Consider the following 18,750-nt stretch of genomic DNA (forward strand, 5'->3'; position numbering starts at 1 on the left):
TTTTATGAGATATCTTATAAAGAAAGGTATATAAGATATCTTATAAAATATATAAGATATCTCATTTATTATATAAGATATCTTATAAAGTATATAAGATATCTCATAAAGTATATAAGATATCTTATATAATTAAATTAGATATCTTATATAATTTGGTTAAGTACTGGATCAACATTGCTCCATGAATAAATGACAACTTGGCTTGCCATAAGAGCCTGAAATAGTCTTGCTCAAGTCCGAGAATTATTCAACCAACAGTTTGCTAGTCAAAGGTAATACAGGATGTTACTGTAGAGATTCAGCATAGAATATGTAATCTGAACGTAGAAAGTATTGGCTGCCAATGCAGATTGAAAGTGTAGTATATTTTGTGTTCCATTTTAACACATTATTTGTCATACAAAAAAACAAACAATAAACAGACACACGGTATCACAACTTAAAAGTGCGGCCATTATTGGTCGTTTTAATTCTCCATATTAGTATATGATAAGGTATGACTAGACTCGTCTTTACACTGGCGAGTAAAATATAATTTAATGAAAAGCGGTATTATCTGTGTCCACGTGGATTCTGCTTTAAAATATGACGTCATCTGATTATGAAATATGACGTCATTCAATTGTTTTGATAATGAAGTCACAATACAATTACTACTCACATTTGTTGAAACTTGTTAATTAATATGACAAGTCCGCAATATATATGCGCGCACATTTATCTAAGCTACCGACTGGTATTCGGATGCATTTATGGTTTTTCTATGGAATACAAATTAAAACATACAGAGCTCAGGTCAATGAATTATTTGAATGAAACACCTTAGTGTATTTTTTTTAATTTATCTATTAATGTGTTGGCTGATACAGTATCATGAAACAAAGAATTGTTTCATTGAAAAGAAAAAGTAAAAATCCAAAAACGATATTCTTTAAAAATAACCCAGGTCAGAGTCGTTATAATATTGCATACACATGTCTTTAAATGAAAGCACGTATTACACCAGGCTTTTACCATCATATGGTATGTTGTACAAAGTATGTCTTATGTTCATTACATTATTTCCTTGATATTTATATTGCAATAAAATAGTTAAAATTACACAACTTTTGTCTTTGATTTGCTTAAAACGAAAACAAACAAATGAAGTTTATTATTCATTTATAAATAAAAGACACATATATGAAGAAATTGGCAAATTTAATTGATTTAAATAGGAAATGAAAATATTGGAGCTACAGAAATGACAGTAGACGTCTTGTTAAGAGTGTTCCTTAGTCAGTTAATATATACATTTTAAAGACTGAAATTGATTACTTTGATTTAGTTTGATTAAATAACTTTATTTTTTAATTTGCAATATCTGCTTTTATCTAAGAATTTGCGAAAAACATGCTGTATCGCAAATAGAACCTGCTAATAGCTGTCTACTGCAGTGTGTCTTTTCAAAGTGTATATTGTTTATTGGCAGTGCCATGTGAAGAGATGTGTGGTCTATTTTTAGAAACAAGGTCACTGGAGTATTGCCACATAAAAGCATGTTCGCAGTTTCCTCAAAGAGTCACGTGATCGTTGTAATCCAATCATTATTAGAGTGTTGTTTATCTGTAAACAATTTGTTTGTTTGCTCCATGCTACAACGTTGGTGAACCCCGCAGACATAGGATGCCATCTTTGAAAGAACTATTGATGGAGAGAAGATAACAAGGGACAAAGAGGGGCACGGGAATGTGCTATCGAACACGGAAGAGGTGGTGTCCGTGTTTTGACTGAAGCGGTGACATTTCTTTGTGATAAAAAATATTTTTTAGCGACGGTTTTAAAATTATTTCTGGATATAACAGGATATTTCTACCTTGCTACCCCGGGCCGATAGTGGATCGGTCTACGGTAAGTTCACATACACTTGGTCTGTGTGTAACGTTGTTGTATCCATTCATGAATCGTGTTGGTACAGTAATTTAACGTGTTCATATAGCACTTAAACGCTGATTTGTGAGCATAAAAGCTATATTTCGATGGATTTCAACTTGACTGTGTGTACGAGGTGTAACTGTGATTGTTGATATCAGAAAGTTCAGTAACGGATGCAGGAACCGCCATATAAACCGGACATAATTTTCAAAATTCCTCTGTTTACACGTGGTTGTATTATGTAAGTAAGATATATCGAAAATACAAAACAAATATGACTATTTATTTGGGTGAAAATGGGCATTGACTTGATTTCAAAATGGCCGCTCGTGGATTCACTTGAATTATTCAACGTTGTGATAAGAACAATGCTAATTAGTAGATAACAGCGTTATGTACGATAACGTAATCAGCTGATTGATTATTGGTCGTTAAAATGCTTGTTTATTAATCTACAGTGCACATCAATTGTTCAATTCTATGTTGGTGTATTGTTCATATGGCAAGGTTAAAATGCGGATGCCATCGGGTCATCGGGCGTCTTGCACGCTAAAAATTGACAAGTGTCGGTCACTAGCCTCGTTTTGATTTTCCGTGAAACGTGATCTGACTGCCTAATTTGCATCAGGTAATAAATATAAAGCACTTGACGTCAAAAACTGATGTGTGTGCTGCATCCTCAGTGTACGCTGCATTCAACACTGTCTGTAGGATTCTGTTGTAAACTCAACTGTGAGGTAGGGGGGTGGGGACCCGCCATCTTGATAATCCCCAGGGGTGAGGGTCGCCTCGTGCATTACTGCATTGAAGCGTGAAGTTGTAAGTATGTCATGTAGCATATCTAAATACTCGCAGTGACGCGTACTTCACAAAGAGAAAACAACTTTGCCTGCCGTAGGCATGGTAATTTTAGAATAAAGCCATACATCAGAAACACGTTTGACAAGATAAGACCTGCTTGAATCTACTATTGAAAATCAATAAAACCAAACAAAATTTAAACACCATTCGTGTTCAAGGTTTGTATTGTGACTATTGATGTTGTCATGATTTTAACAAGTATAATTTGAGGGTTTTAATAATATGATTGTTACTTTCAGTCATCTATAGCCATTGATATTAGAGGAGCTTCTAAAGTAATTATAATGGTCCAAAATTCAATAATGCTTCACACTTGTATTTTGTTATAAAAACAAACATTTTGAAATAGGTTTTCAAGTATAAGTATTTAGATTAGGAAATGGTCTACTTGTATAGCCCAACCTGTATTTTCATAGTAATGAGAATTTTCACTAGGCCTGACATAAAATTAGCTAGCCTATGGCGACAAGCTAGTGGAATTGTACACCCCTGTAATGGGATGACCACATACTGCAGACTCTGAAAATATTGATCAGGATACATATCAAATTGTGAAATATTTCTCAATTGTCTGTTCAAGGTTTCTATGCACTTTACCATGATGTATCTTCTACTTCCAGGTTATAATCAAGACAAAATGGCATCCACAGAGGAACTCGCCACTGAGGATATAGACAGTAAACCAGATCAGGAATCTACTAGTCATGATGGGTAAGTTTACAGGTCCAGCCAGAGACGACATTACAGTCTGAAGTGAAAAAAAAAAGAAACACATTCTTCATTCGTTGCTTTTCCAGTGTGCTAACTTGGCCTAATTGTTGATGGCATTTTGTTATCAACTAGCATTGGCTCTTCCGTTCACAAGCTTCACTATATTTTACAGTTACTGTTTTACTGAACTTGAATCACCTTATACAGTACAGGTCCAGTACACTCTGCTGATTGAGCTATATAGCTATAAAGACATATATAGCTATATTCACCTATTATTTATAGCTGTATGGAGGGAGCTATATTTTATCAGATTTCAATTTTCATTAAATTAAAGCAAAGTCGCATAAAACAATAAGGTTTATGGTAATGTTGATTACAAAAAGCATACAAAGCGACTTTGTTTCATTTTCCTTAAAAAAGAAAATTGCATGAAAATAGCTCAAAAGACCTATTTCAGATAGGTCAATAGAGCTATTTAGGTCTCTACAGCTATATAGCTCTATCGGCAGAGTGTACTGGACCTGCAATATGTAGCCCACATATTCTTTATCGAAGACTGATCACAGTAAAATAATACAGCAAATCTAAATTCAATTGCCAAATTTGATGTTTTTACTTTTACACTGACTTCTTCAAGCAAACCTTGGATTAGACCATTAAGAATATCACCGTTCCGGTGGAGATTTCTCTGTAAAGCCAGTATGGGAAGTTTATAAATCTTGTGTGCATAAATACATGCATGAAAAGATCTCTTTTGTTGTGTGATAAACCAGCTTACTTCTCCTTTAATGATAAGGTAAATAGTAATGGTGTCGATACTGGAATAGTGTACCATACAATCAGAATTTACTCCTAATCACCAGTGAAACTGCCTTCTTCACTCTTTGCTACGTCATCGGTGTACAATGCCACTAGTCAATCTTGACTAGTAGACTTTCTGTCTGTGCTTGGGCAAACTTTTAATATTTACTATAAAAATCGAAGATTGGGCGAGTAGAATTATTCAAAACCTGATATTGGACAGCCCTGTATATATGTTATACATGTAAGTTGCTTACATTTATTTTACGACAGTTTAGAATTAGTACCTAGTCCGGTTACTATTACTCTGTTCATTGATGAAAATATGTACCGAAAAATTCAAGTCATTTACTATTTATTTTGTTTCATGCACATCAACTGGCAAAGAATATCTTTGTACAAATTAAGTTAAATCAAGCAGACCGATACATAAAAAGTGCTCTTCTCAAATGCAGCATTAAGTAGTAATAAAAATGTTTATTGTTTTCATTGCAGAGATGCTGAGTTAGAGACTGTCCAGACAAATCGGAAGATATCTTTAAGTGACACAGAAACGCCTGATGATCAACCAGAGAAAAGGTTAATTTCCTTTCATGATGCAGTTATCACAATGTCCATCATTCTGTCCACATTTTGTTTCCAGAGATTATCTCTAATAAGAAGTCACAAATTTCAGAAAACTTATTTGTAGTATGTAGATGTGAAAAGTATGTAGCCCACATATATTCTTTATCAAAGACCGTTCGAAGTAACATAATACAGCAAATCTTAATTCAATTGCCAAACTTGGTGATTTTACTTCTATAATAATACTGACTTCTTGAAGCAAGCCTTGGATTAGACCATCAAGAATATCACCCTCCCGTTGGAGATTTCTCTGTAAAACCAGTATGGAAAGTTTATTAGTCCTCTACAAGTGAAACAGGGTTGTGGGGGGGGGGGGGGGGGGGGGGGGGGACTACTATAGTTTTCCTCTCCGTCCGTCTGTGTACCTACATACGTAACACCAATGTTTGTCAGCACTCTAGTGGCTTCATCTGAGGGATTTTGATCAAACTTCACACAATTACAAAGGACCATAATATCTCAAAGAAGTTAGAGTTTCAGGGTTGTTGGGTCAAGGTCCCCGATAATAATTTTAGAAAATCCTTGTCTGCGCTCTAGCGGCTTCATTCCTTGAGGGATTTGGATCGAACTTCACACAATTACAAAGGACCATAATATCTTGGACAAGTTTGAGTTTCAGTGTTGTTGGGTTAAGGTCAATGTCACTGTTACTATTTTAAGACAATCCTTGTTTGCGCTCTAGCGGCTTCATTCCTGAAGGGATTTTGAACAAACTTCATACAATTACAAAGGACCATAATATCTCAAACAAGTTTGAGTTTCAGGGTTGTTGGGTCAAGGTCCCCGATAATAATTTTGGAAAATCCTTGTCGGCGCTCCAGCGGCTTCATACCTTGGGGGATTTTGATCCAACTTCACACAATTACAAAGGACCATAGTTTCTCAATAGCTAGCGGGGGCTGGTAGGGGACATGTGTTGCTTTAGCGTATGCTTGTTAATCTTGTGTGCATAAATACATGCATAAAAAGATCTCTTTTGTTGTGTGATAAACCAGCTTACTTCTGAACCTGCCTTCTTCACTCTTTGCTACGTCATGGGTGTACAATGCCACTAGCCAATCTTCACTAGTAGACTTTCCGTCTGTGCTTGGGCAAACTTTTAATATTTACTATAAAATCAAAGATTGGGCAAGTAGAATTATTTAAACCCAGATATTGGACACCCCTGTATATATGTTATACATGTAAGTTGCTAATGTTTTGTGACACAGGAGTAGTTTTAGGCATGGTCCTCATTACAATTTAGAGTCAGTACCTGCTCTTCCTCAGTTCAATGAGAAGAATATATAAGAACTGAGAAATTCAAGCCAGTTACAATGAATTTAGTTCAAGCACATCTAATAATACAGAATGACCGAAAATATAAATTAAGTTTAATCAAGCAGATACATCTCAAACTCCCTTCTCAAATACTGCACTAAGAAGTGATAAAGATGTTTATTGTTTTCATTGCAGCGATGCTGAGTTAGAGACTGTCCAGACAAAGCGGAAGAGATCTTTAAGTGACACAGAAACGCCTGATGATCAACCAGAGAAAAGGTTAATTTCCTTTCATTCTGTCTGTCTGTGTGGCCACATTTTGTTTCCAGAGATTAGCTCTAAATTAAGAAGTCTCAAATTTCAGAAAATTTGACTGTAATATGAAGATGTGAAATTGGGGCTCAACAAGTTTGTAAGGCCAATGCCACTGTCGACAAAAATATAACAAGGGATTTGCTGCTGATAGACTGGTCGACAGAAGAAACAAAATGGTCATTAGATCATGATTTTTGATACAGGACCAATAAAACCAGTCGCTGGTCATATTGTTTAGGTGGTCACTATACACTGTCATATAGTAAAATGCTTTGGAATGTTTCAAATAGTAGTTATAGACAGAGGGTTGCTAGGACAGTTAACTGTAGAGCGACCAAGTAGAAAATAGAAAAGTCAATACCCTTTGTTTGCAAAAGGGAGAGTTGCAGATAATATGTCGCCCATCAAGATAAATGTCCCCAAAGCAGCAGACACTCCCCTGATTCTACATAGAGACCCACACATAATGGTTTGTTGTAGTGGTATACCGATTATCGGAAACATCGATTAAAATCGACTGTGAAAAAGACAGTTGTTATGTGTAATTCTATGTCAAATATTGCGTAAATTCCCGCTTGAACCATGTCCACATTCAAACGTCACGTAGTCAATGTCGGTGGTCAGTGAATATGGCAAGAAACTTACGACAAGCACCTTGTTACCTCACCTTCCCATCGACAAATTACCCACATTTTCAAAGTTCAGATTTTGATGACATTTAGCATTCATACATAAGTCATAACTTTTAATGTTAACAGATTAAAAAAAAAAACCTTTTTACAAATCCATGATAAATTCTGCATTATGTCGTGCAATAATGGATTAATAATGATTTTTCCTAAATAATAGTGATCTAACTTGAAGCAGATGCAACATCTGCACCGACATTATATTTTGGGTGGTTTATATAAAAATGATATTGTATATGGTAATAAGTGGAATTGCTTTTCGTTGCGTCACTTGTATTCGTTTAGTATAATACATACATCCGCTTTTTGTATCAACCGAAACCGCCATATTTAAAAGCTAGTAAAATGAAGCTAGCAGGAGTGGTTTTCGTGATAAATGATTATACATATGCTATGTTATAGTGATTGGAGCATTCAAATGGGGGTAATTAATACCTAAACTGTGAGTACACCTAGTTGTCATCAAGTTTTGAGTCAAAACAGAGATATAATTGAATCCTTCCTCCGCCTAGATTTCGGAAACGAGCATTTTCTCATCAGTAGATACAAATTACATCAGATAATAAATCGTCCGGCCTCTTATGTTACACAAGTAGGTCATTTTAACCAATAATCGATTATCGATCTTAATAATTACTTCACTGTCACTAACCTTAATACTTTCCTTGGTCAGTACAAGTACCGGTATAATTCGACAGTGGTTAGATCAGAGAGATAGTTTCTTTTGTTGCATTGCTATGTACAAAACGGTCAGACAAACACTGGACACCAGTATTTATAATCATACAGTAAACAAGGAAGGGATTGTCATTATATCCTTGAAGGATGGGGCCATAGGCAATGTGCACATCCAAAATGACCAATATATAATGTTAAACTAAGTATAACTTTTTCGAAAAAAGCTACAATATAATTTTTCTAAGAGTTTCAAAAAATATAACATTGTGGCATTCACATGTATTTGTGAGAACAATCTTTACATTCATGGCATATGAAGGTACATAACGGAATAACTTTAAAATTGTTTTTAAATGAAGGAACGTGGATGATTCATTTGTCTTTAAAACTTAAGTTACAAAAATGTTATGCAAGCAAAATTTGACTTTAAAATCCAAATCAGACTGATCAACTCATTTCATAATCAAGAAAACAGGGTCTGAGCAGTTTTGTCACTATGGCAGTACCTGGTGATTTGTCAAATTCCACTCTATCATGCTCATCTGTGACCAGCTACTTTTCTGTCATACATTTAAACATATAGTAAGTCTTGGAATGTCATTAAATTCATTACAAATGACAGATGGAGTACCCAGTGGCTTCTGATTGGCGGTAAAGACTAATGAACTCTAAATATTGTACAGTTTATTGTGATGTTAACATTTATAAATACCTCCGTGTTATAACAAGATTAGAAAGGTTCGTTATTGAGTTTAATTCATGAATACAGTATATAATGTATTAATTAATAGTTATTGTCTGGTTGATTGCATTAAAGAATGATTTTACTCTTTTTCAGGACAAAGTCTGAAGCTACTGATGAAGAAGATGAAAGCGGAGGGGTTGCTGGTACGAAGATGGACAGCTCCGATGACGTGAAGTGCAATGTTAAAGATAAGGATGATGTTGAAAATGTTAAAGACATTTTGAAGGATGATGTTGATAATGCTAGGGAAATCAAAGATGATGAGAAAGAGGAGGACAGTATACAAAGTGATTTAGATAACGATACAACAGAGGAACCAAGTGGTGAAAAGGAAGACGAAAAAATTCCAAGTGATTCTATTAAGGATACCTCTTGTGATGAAAAAGATGAAAAGGACGAAAGTGTACCAAGTGATGATAATGATAAAGAAAAGGAAACTTGTGATTCAGATGTAGAAATGAATGATAAAGAAAAGGAAACTTGTGATTCAGACGTAGAAATGAATAAAAGTAAGGAAAGTGGTGCTAACGGGAACGATGAGGGTGATAAAAAAAGTTCAGAGGAAAAGACAGTGACAACAAATGGTGATGAATCCGGAAAAAGTGTTAATTTAGCCTCGAAGGATGAGAAAAAATTAAACGAAAATGGCGAATCTTTGTCTAACAATGTACCACACCGATCGCGTAAACGTCCATCTCTGCCCTCTGAAGTAAAAGTAAACGGTGTCAGTGACAGTAAAATGGATGATGATGCATCAACAGGCAAATCTGAGGACAGTGAAAAGGAAAATCGTAGGTTAGATATGGACATTCCCATGGATCTCAGTACCAAGTCTAACTCCACAACAAATGGCAATGACATCATCATGTTGTCAGACTCGGAATCTGAAGAGGAACCTTTGATGATGAATGGAGATTTTATTGAACCGAGTCCGAGCGAAATCCTTAAAAGACGTAAAGCCATTAAACAATTTGAATCTGAATTACGTAATGAGGAAGCCAAACTAGTGCTGTTGAAAAAGCTTAAGCAGAGTCAAGTGTCCCATCAATTGCAGGAACATACAAGTGTTAATAACAAGCAGCCTGCAGTGAAACAGTCTAACGTGTCTCAGCCCCCACCTTTAGTACGTGGCAGTCAGCAGCAGCAGCAGCAACAGCAGCAACAACAGCAACCCCAGGCACGCCCTGCCCATGCTCACAGTCAACCCCCACAGCTCATGAGGGGCAACCAGATGCCCCAGTCCAGTAGGTCACATCAGCAGGGGCCTCCTCCTCTGGTGAATATGGGCAGTGGACAGCGTATCGACAATCGCCGGATGCCACACATGGGTTACCAGGGTGGCCTCGTCCAAGGACAGTCACATCAGTCCCATGGAAGTCATGGCAGTATCATGTCCAACTACCGACAGAATCAGAATTCTCAGGCGGCACAGGCAGCACAAGCAGCTGCTCAGGCAGCTCGCGAAGCTAGGGAAGTAGACAATCAGACGCCGGCCCAGCGTCAGGCCGCAGCCAAAATGGCTTTGAGGAAACAACTGGAGAAAACCCTCCTACAGATTCCTCCACCCAAGCCTCCACCGCCAGAAATGAACTTTATTCCTAGTCTAGGGAGCCCAGACTTTATATCGTTGCTCGGATTAGAGGAAGCTGTCAATTACATCATTGATGCTGCTCTTATATCAAAAGGACAGAAAAATCCTGATGAGAAGATGGTATGTAATCCATTTACATGTATTCAGTGTAACACAGACTTTACTCCTGTGTGGAAGCGTGAGAAAGCAGGGTCCAAGAATGTGATTTGCGAGAACTGTGTAACAACAAATCAAAAGAAGGCACTTAAACAGGAGCACACAAATCGCCTCAAGAGTGCATTTGTGAAGGCTCTTCAACAGGAGCAGGAGATTGAAAGGATGCAGTCCCAAACACCCCAATCCTCGTCTAACAACGCAAATGCTTCCTCTAATTCCTCGTCATCATCCTCTTCCCTGCAGCAGCAGCAGCAGCAACAACAACAGAGCCATACAACAGCCAATTCCTCGAACAGCAGTGGCAGCAGCTCTCTGTCCTCAGGGCCACCCCCGTCCTCCCTTCCCTCGTCGGTGTACAAGGCGACGTCCGAGACGATCCGCCAGCATCAGAACTTTATACAGGCACACCAGGCTGCAGCTGCACATCAGACTGCTCTGAGGATGGGCCAGCCACTTGGTATGGCTCCATTTGCGGCTGCAGCAGCTGCAGCACGAGGGGCATTCCCCTATCAAATTCCATATGGGGCCAAGCCGTCGGACTTGCAACTCCAACGACAATATCTCTTGGACATGATTCCTAACAAGGGGGCCATGTCATGGAGACCATGAATTGATAGTGTGTAGATTTATCACCTGCGATTTCTTGTCTCTTCTATTAAACTGCTTATCTTATAACTCTTTAACTGAAGCATTATGTATGGGTCTTCATTTACAAAGAAGATTCTAAATAATAAAATTGAACTTGTCATGACACTGAAGTTGTAAAAGTGCATCAGTATTTTTTCGTAACTGTAATAAGATGATTTGGCCACATTCCTTTTTTGACCTTTTGGACGGCCATGGTCTCACTATATAAATATATATAGCTAATTGCCTATTCAGTAGAATTGGATGGTCTAAGACTTAGTCTGTCTATCAGAATTTGTGCAACACCTACGTACTGTATTTAATAGAATGACCTGCTTTCGAAACATGCATAATATCATTCCCGTACTGTTTCAAAGAAAAATAATTTCTTTTTTCGGAATGGACTACATGTTTACTCATTCTGTATTTTGTTTGAAAAGCTTGATCAAGATTTTTCAGAAAAAAAAGGTTTTTTTGTTGATAGATTTTTCTCAGTGCTGTGAAATGAGATCCATTTCCATAGTTCAAACTCAAAACAACGAAAGATTTTCTCGTTTTCATCTAGTGCATTGTAAAGGCTTATTGTTTTCATACATACAATGTACATAAGCATTTATTTGTAAGTGAAGTTTGCAACTCTTGCTTTTTATCATTAGATCGGATAAAAAACAAATTTAATTTCCAGTTTTAATTTCATAGAAACCTGAGCACTAGTCATATATTTGTACAGCCAGATTGTGTGGTTTGAGTTTTAAACAGTTTCCATGCACAAGTAAATTGTGGAATAATGTAACTTGTGTTTATGTATCATGCATTGAAATGCTCACTCTTTCACATTAGAGATTTATATTACTGCCATCATTGAAACAACCTGTTACTTAGTGACTTGGAAATCTTCATTTGTTTGTTACAATCATAATCATGTTATAATCTCTGTTTTGAAAACACAGTGTCCTGTTTAACAAGTTTAATTTTCATTCATTTACTTTGCTGAAAGTTTTTGTTGGAGTAACCGTAATTGCTTAAAATTCTTGTTAGACAAGTCGTAAATACATTGGTATCATGCATTCATGTATATGAGTGAAAGCTTCAGGTTAATTTATCTTCAATTTCTTTTTATATATATTAATGAAACATTTTGTAAAACATTGTAAAAGAAAAAGCAGGAAAACATGTACCTCATCTGATCACTGATGGTAATCTAAGGACAGCAGGGAATTATGTAGATTAGACTTTGGTCATTGCTTGTGAAGTTCTCCCAGTGTGTATGAAGTTGTAACATGTTGACCCCTCCTTCACCTCGTAGGAACACCCCCTTCCCAGTCACCGTCAAAGGAGAGCTGGTCTCGACTTCTGATATTTCAATTAATCATGGTGTTAAGATCTTTGCAATATTCATCATGTTTAATAAACTATGTATTAAGTTATATAAAGGAAATCTGAGGACGTGTTTTGCCAAAAGTAACCTCAGATCCACATTAAAATGAGATTTTCTGTCGTGTTGTTTGAAGTATTTTGGATGGACAATGAATATTGAATTGTACATAGAACTTGTTAAGGTATTTCACGTCACCGTTTGAAGGGTGTATGCAGTGCGACCTTGTTATGTATACAGAGGACCTGGCATGGTAGTCATGTATATCTAACCGTGTACCAGTAGTATAAAGCAATGCCAAACTTTACAAGTTTTAAAAGGGGAGGAAGGTACTGCAGACCAAGATTTTCAGATTTGTGTACATGTGTGTAGGTGTTTTTTTTTATAAGGATTGAATATCCTGACCGTATAGTGCTTGTTTAATTAAAATTGGCATACAACTTGCAGGGTAGGTAGGATTACCAGAATCACTTATAATTTACTCTAATACCACGACTGTTCGAGACACTGCTACTAGTGCTACAGACACTGGTCTTGTATGTATATGCATCTTTTTTCTCAACAGTTCATGTCAATTACTCTAGGTCCTGGCACAAATATCAACAGGAGTTATTGTACCTGGATTGGTGTTCAGGTTAAAACGGCTAGTAGTGTTTAATAGGCCCTTTAGTTTCATGTCTTCAAATACAAAGGAAAAAAGTTTCCCTGGAGCAACAGAACCGAGAATTTAGTGCACCACAAAAATGGTCTGGATGATTGTCCACCTTGATTCTCTGCTGTTCACGTGTATAAGAAGAGACTGTTGTCACTTCATAAAACCAGAACTAGGGGGTTATTAATTTCCATGTTTAACTTATTTGACTAAAGGGAAATAACCAACTTCATTTTGGAAAGCGATGAAAGTGGCAAATTAATAAAAAAAATGACTCGCTCGCAGGTGTATGGATATTTTGTTTAAACTGTTTCGGTTTAAATCTTAATAATGGTTGTATGCAAATCAAAACTAGTATTTATTATTAAACTCCCTGCTGTTTGGGTGCATTTTGTTTGATTTGCAGTACTGTGAAAGACAGCTGGTTTTCGTTGTGTGGAGAAAGCACCTGTTACAACATCAGCATATCTTTCTAGCCATTCATGACATAACTTGGTCCTTTTCTGGAGTTTGTTGTTGTGTTCAAGACACAAGTGTCGCATATTTGTACTTTACCAAACTGTATAGAAATTGTTATTTAATGACAAACATTGTAAAGTAAATGTTTGAAAATCAATTTCTTGACGTTTGTTTTGTTTTTAGCTCACCTGGTCCAAAGGACCATTGTGAGCTTATGCCATACCGCAGAGTTCGTCGTCCGTTGTCCGATGTCAACTTTTCCTTTAAAATGGTACTAGTCCTGAATGGCCAAGTAGATTTTGACTACAGGACTATGTATGGTTTGGGCCTGTTTTGGCCCCCAAATGGATCAAAATTCAAAACCTTTAAATGAACTTTGAAATGACTGTTTCTTTAATTTAGAATACTTCCCAAATACTATTATGAAAACGTTTATTTATATTACTAATTATTGTTGCCATGGTAACAAGTTCAAATTTGCAAAAATTAGAAAAAAATGAATATTCAGTGCATATTGTGATATTTTGCAGTTTTTCTCCTAAAAACTATAGAGTGCATGCTTGAACAAACTTAATATCAAAGGATAATGTGTAAGCATCTGTAATACATCTTTAGGTGAAATATAAAGTTTGTTCAAGAGTGCGCTCTATGGTACCTAAGAGAAAAACTAGGTGAAAACCTGTCAAAATTAATCAAATTTCAATAATTTATGCAACTATGACCTGGTTACCATGGCAGCCAAAATTGAAAACACATAAATGTTCAAAATTAAAAAACATTCGTTTGAAAGTTCTATTGCAGATATTTAATTTTGATGGATTTGGGGGCCAAAACATAGTGTCCTTTAGTTTGGAGCATCCTCGGGCCAAGGGGACTCAATTTTGTATAAATGCTGGGTGTGGTCCAATTCCGTCTATGCTTATTGCCGAGTTATCTTCTCTTGGGAGCAGGTATTGATTGTTACGACATTGGTCTGTGCGAGGAAATTACGTTGTTTTCTCAAAAATTGATGACGTTACTCTCACAAACAAGTGACGTACCAATCAATACCTGCTCCCAAGAGAAGATAACTCTGCAATACGCAAAGACGGAATAGGGGAAATAGAGGTAAAACCTTTAAACCATAGGGATTAAGGGATAATATCCTAATTTAGTCTGGAGCATCCTTGGGCCAAGGGGACTCTTATTATGTTTAAATGGTGGGTTTGGCCCTCCTTGGGGCAGCCAAAATTAAAAACACATAAATGTTAGCATAATAGTACTGGGGAAGTATTCAAAATCAGAAAAACATTCATTTGAAAGTTCTGTTGCAGATTTTTAATTTTGATGGATTTGGGGGCCAAACCATACCTAGTCCTTTAGTCTGGAGCATCCAAGGGCCAAGGGGACTTTATTATGTATAAATGGTGGGTGTGGCTCTCCTTGGGGCAGAGCTGAATAGGGGAAATGGAGGTAAAAACCTTCAAAATCCTTCTACCGTAGGGATTAAGGAATTTTATCCTTATTTAGTCTGGAGCATCCTCGGGCCAAGGGGGAAATATAGCGAACTTTTTTTAAATCCTTCTGCTTCTGTAGGAATGAAAGGATTTGTTCCATATTTGGTCTGAAGGGGAACCAATTTTGTTCAAACCGTGGGTCTTGCCCCCCAGAGGCCTTAGGGGCGGGGCCCAATATGGGAAACATAGCAAATTATTGTTTAAAATCCTTTTTCTTCTGTAGGAATGAAAGGATTTGGTCCATATTTGGTGTTGAACATCCTTGGGTAAAGGGGAACCAATCTTTTATAAATGGTGGGTGTGGCCCCCCTAGGACCTGAGGGGCGGGCGGGAGGCCGCATAGAGGAAATAAGAGGTAAAACTTTTAAAAACCTTCTTCTACCATAAGGATTAAGGGATACTTGGGCAAAAAACAATTTCGTATAAACAGCTAGTGTGGCCCCCCTGGAGGCAGAGAGGTGGGGCCCAATAGGGGAAATAGAGGTAAAACCTTTAAAATCCTTCTTCTACCATAGGGATTAATGTATTTTCCTAATTTATAGTCTTGAGCATCCTTGGGCCAAGGAGACTCAATTCTGAATAAGCAGTGGGTGTAGTCTCCCAGGGGGCAGTGCCCAATAGGAGAAATAGAGGTAAACCCTTTAAAATCCTTCCACGACCATCGGGATTAAAGGATTTTATCCTTATTTAGTCTGGAGCATCCTTTGGCCAATAATAATAATTTGAGGTTCTATATACCGCTTTATCACGACCTAGTTCATAGATATAACACGATGCCGTACTGTGACTCGAACCCGCAACCCTTTGGTCACAAACCCGTCATCCTACCACTTTACTATCGTGCCTCCAAATATGAAGTGTACATACACATTTCTTTATAACTTGCAACAGATAAATAACAAATATTGATAGAGAAAACATCTTCATTTAATGACATCATCCCAGCATCAAATCTTTTAGCGACATCACACATTTGTGAGTAGAATAATCCCACTTGAGGAGTGGATGCTTTAAATCCCCTTTTATCACCAATAGCTCTGATAAATAACATATTAAACAAAGGTATTAAACAATTCTAAACCGGCCGACACGTGTGTAGGTCATTTGAATTCATAACAAAGTTCATCACAAACTCATCTCGCATGAATCTTGGGTCACAATTTTAAGAGAAGGCTTGTTTGTTTATGCACACATGAAACCGTTCAAATGATACATTTCGGTACTATAACTGCACGAACAACCTGTGCTATTTACCTCCCCAGATACTGCTACAATCATGTAAATCCACTGGACACAGGACTATCCAATAACTTTGCCAGAAATTGCAGATGTCAATTAACTTCTGTAGAACAAGTGGTCTACAGTCAGTATATTGTGTTTTAAGGTTTACAATTTATAACCCTATCCTGGTTAATTCAACCAGTAGCCACTAGTCCTGAACAAAGGAAAGTTTTTCTCAATTCTGATACAACTTTTGATTGATGAACAGCAGCTAAATGTCCAGTGTCCCTTGGAAATGTTGTAAATTTTCAAAACAGTAGCCTAGTATTCGCAGAATCACTTGCAACTCTACTGGAAAACAAAGTTTAGATTGAAATAAAATAAATATTGTATGTGTTAGCATAGGAAAAATTGTTTGCTACTAACATTTTAGTATGACAAAGTATATTAGATATATACATATATATACATGTGATTTGAGTCAAGTACAACAAATTACACTAAACTTGGCTACAGTTAAAATCCACTTTCATCCACACATTCACTTCTGTAACACCCGAGTCTTTCATTTATCCACTTATTACTCGAAAGCTTTGATCAAGTCTGCTCTACAAAAGTACACCAGAAATGTCTGCGAAAAAACAACTTGTAATTACAACGACCACAGAGGGCAAAATGATATAACTAATATTATCAATAAATGCAGTCTTGAAGTATACTGTGGATTTGACAAATTAACAATGAACACAAAAAAAAAGACTGATAAATTATGAAAGGGAAGAAAATTGTTCTTTTCACACCTGCCTTGATTAATGATATGATCTATAAAAGTACACCATTAAGTTTTATATTACTTACACATCTGTACCACATGAAGATATGTCTCAATCATCCTTGCCATATAAGGGCATCTCTAAGTCATCCATGCCATATATGGGCTTTTTTTCAATCGTCTTTGCTTTTTAATGCTTATTTCAATCATTCACGACTTACAAACAACATGTCTCGATTCACATATTATAAAGATTGGATGTCAAAATTGTGGCACTCATGAGACGTGTATGGTAAAAATCATCCTTTCACCCTTAATATTTGGACTTGCAATAGTGCTCATCCCTGTGCACTATATTCCACACAGAATGTATCAAATCAAATTGTAGTATGCCATTGTAATGTAATTCTATTTAAAACAGTTTTTCTATCTTATTCAGTTATATTGAGATAATATTTAACAACCTATGACGACAATACTGTCCCCATTGGTTGTAGGACAGGATTTTATCAGACTGATCACCTAACCATACTAGGTTATACATTGTAGGTATAAAATGTTTTTAAACACCGTTAAAGACTCTCAAAATATACAATGTACTGTTGGTTCTATCATTTACCAGGTCAAGAAACCTGCAATGACAGGACATAAATGTCAGAACAGTCCAGCAGTATCAAGCTGACCTTTATTTTGCATCGCAACGTCGTAAATCTGTAATTATACTTTTAATTGTGACATCAAATAACCTGTAACAATGATCACATTTAAAACATTGTAATAACAAATTTCGTATGTTTGAATTTGACATTAATTAAAAATAAGATCGATACCTTTATGACAGAATAGATATTAGGAAATCCTCATTGCAGAGAACAATCTACTAGGTTGATTTTGTTTATCATATTTAAATCTACATATTTTGACTGGCTGGACCAAGTTTTAAGTTAATATGAAATTGGGACAGAACTAAGAGCCTGATATTTTCTGGTGAACCTTTGCAGAGACTTTCAAATCCTACATTAAAATCGATAGGTCTTTCAGACTTATCACCGGCTAGTTTACATTAAAAGTGAAACAGTCCACCATTCCTCATAAAGGGAAGGAATCCTGCAGATAGAGGTCCGACACAAAACACTTCTCGCACATTAAAGGACACTAGTGACATAGGTTGCTTGTAGATGAAATTATTTTCAACAGTTTCTAAGTTTTCTGACATTACCAAGGTATACACTCAAACATTGAATTTATAAAACTCTTAAAATTAGTAATTTTGGAATAAAAAAAAAAGTTAAATTGACAACGTTAACACTGTTATTGACACTGATTTCAATTTCCTTTGTGTACAAAACTGAAAAGTAGTTGACATTCAGTTCACAGAGTATGCTTAAATACATTTTACAACTACATATTAGAATTCACTAAATTCAAACAAAATCATTTTGCCGCAAAAAGCAAAATTAATATCACCTTTGTATCAAAACCTGCAATATTTCATTCATTCAATTTGAATTATGTAACTAAAATTTCAAAAAACATTTGCATAACAGAATACACACCAGTTCCAATTTCCAGATGTTGTTATGTATCAGAACCTTAAATTTGGCATCATGATTGGTAATATTGTCAAAATTATCATCTCAATCTGCAAAATTCAGCATGTCTGATTTGTCATTGTGTCGCCTCATTCAAAGAGATGAATTTTAATAATTTTAACTTCATACAACAGATTCATAAAGATGAATTTAGTTTGAATGGTAAACAACATATCAATTGCTTATACAGGCTATGATAAAT

General features: G+C 36.2%; 1 protein-coding gene across 3 annotated transcripts; it reads left to right on the top strand.

Annotated features, from left to right (window-relative positions):
• Positions 1 to 1,618: 1,618 nt before the first annotated feature.
• LOC110454959 (transcriptional repressor p66 alpha-like) lies at positions 1,619 to 13,624 on the top strand. Of its 3 annotated transcripts, none has more exons than XM_021504793.1 (5): positions 1,619 to 1,893; positions 3,399 to 3,489; positions 4,789 to 4,872; positions 6,376 to 6,459; positions 8,701 to 13,624. In XM_021504793.1, exons 2-5 carry the CDS (start codon positions 3,416 to 3,418, stop codon positions 10,961 to 10,963), a joined length of 2,505 nt encoding a protein of 834 aa, XP_021360468.1. In that variant the 5' UTR covers positions 1,619 to 1,893; positions 3,399 to 3,415; the 3' UTR covers positions 10,964 to 13,624. The 3 variants fall into 3 exon arrangements, with proteins under 3 accessions (XP_021360468.1, XP_021360470.1, XP_021360469.1); XM_021504794.1 differs by lacking the exon at positions 1,619 to 1,893 and adding an exon at positions 1,904 to 2,158; XM_021504795.1 differs by lacking the exon at positions 6,376 to 6,459.
• The last annotated feature ends 5,126 nt before the right edge of the window (positions 13,625 to 18,750 follow it).

Source organism: Mizuhopecten yessoensis, unplaced genomic scaffold (genome assembly GCF_002113885.1).
Source record: "Mizuhopecten yessoensis strain PY_sf001 unplaced genomic scaffold, ASM211388v2 scaffold8123, whole genome shotgun sequence".
Taxonomy (NCBI): Eukaryota; Metazoa; Mollusca; class Bivalvia; order Pectinida; family Pectinidae; genus Mizuhopecten; species Mizuhopecten yessoensis.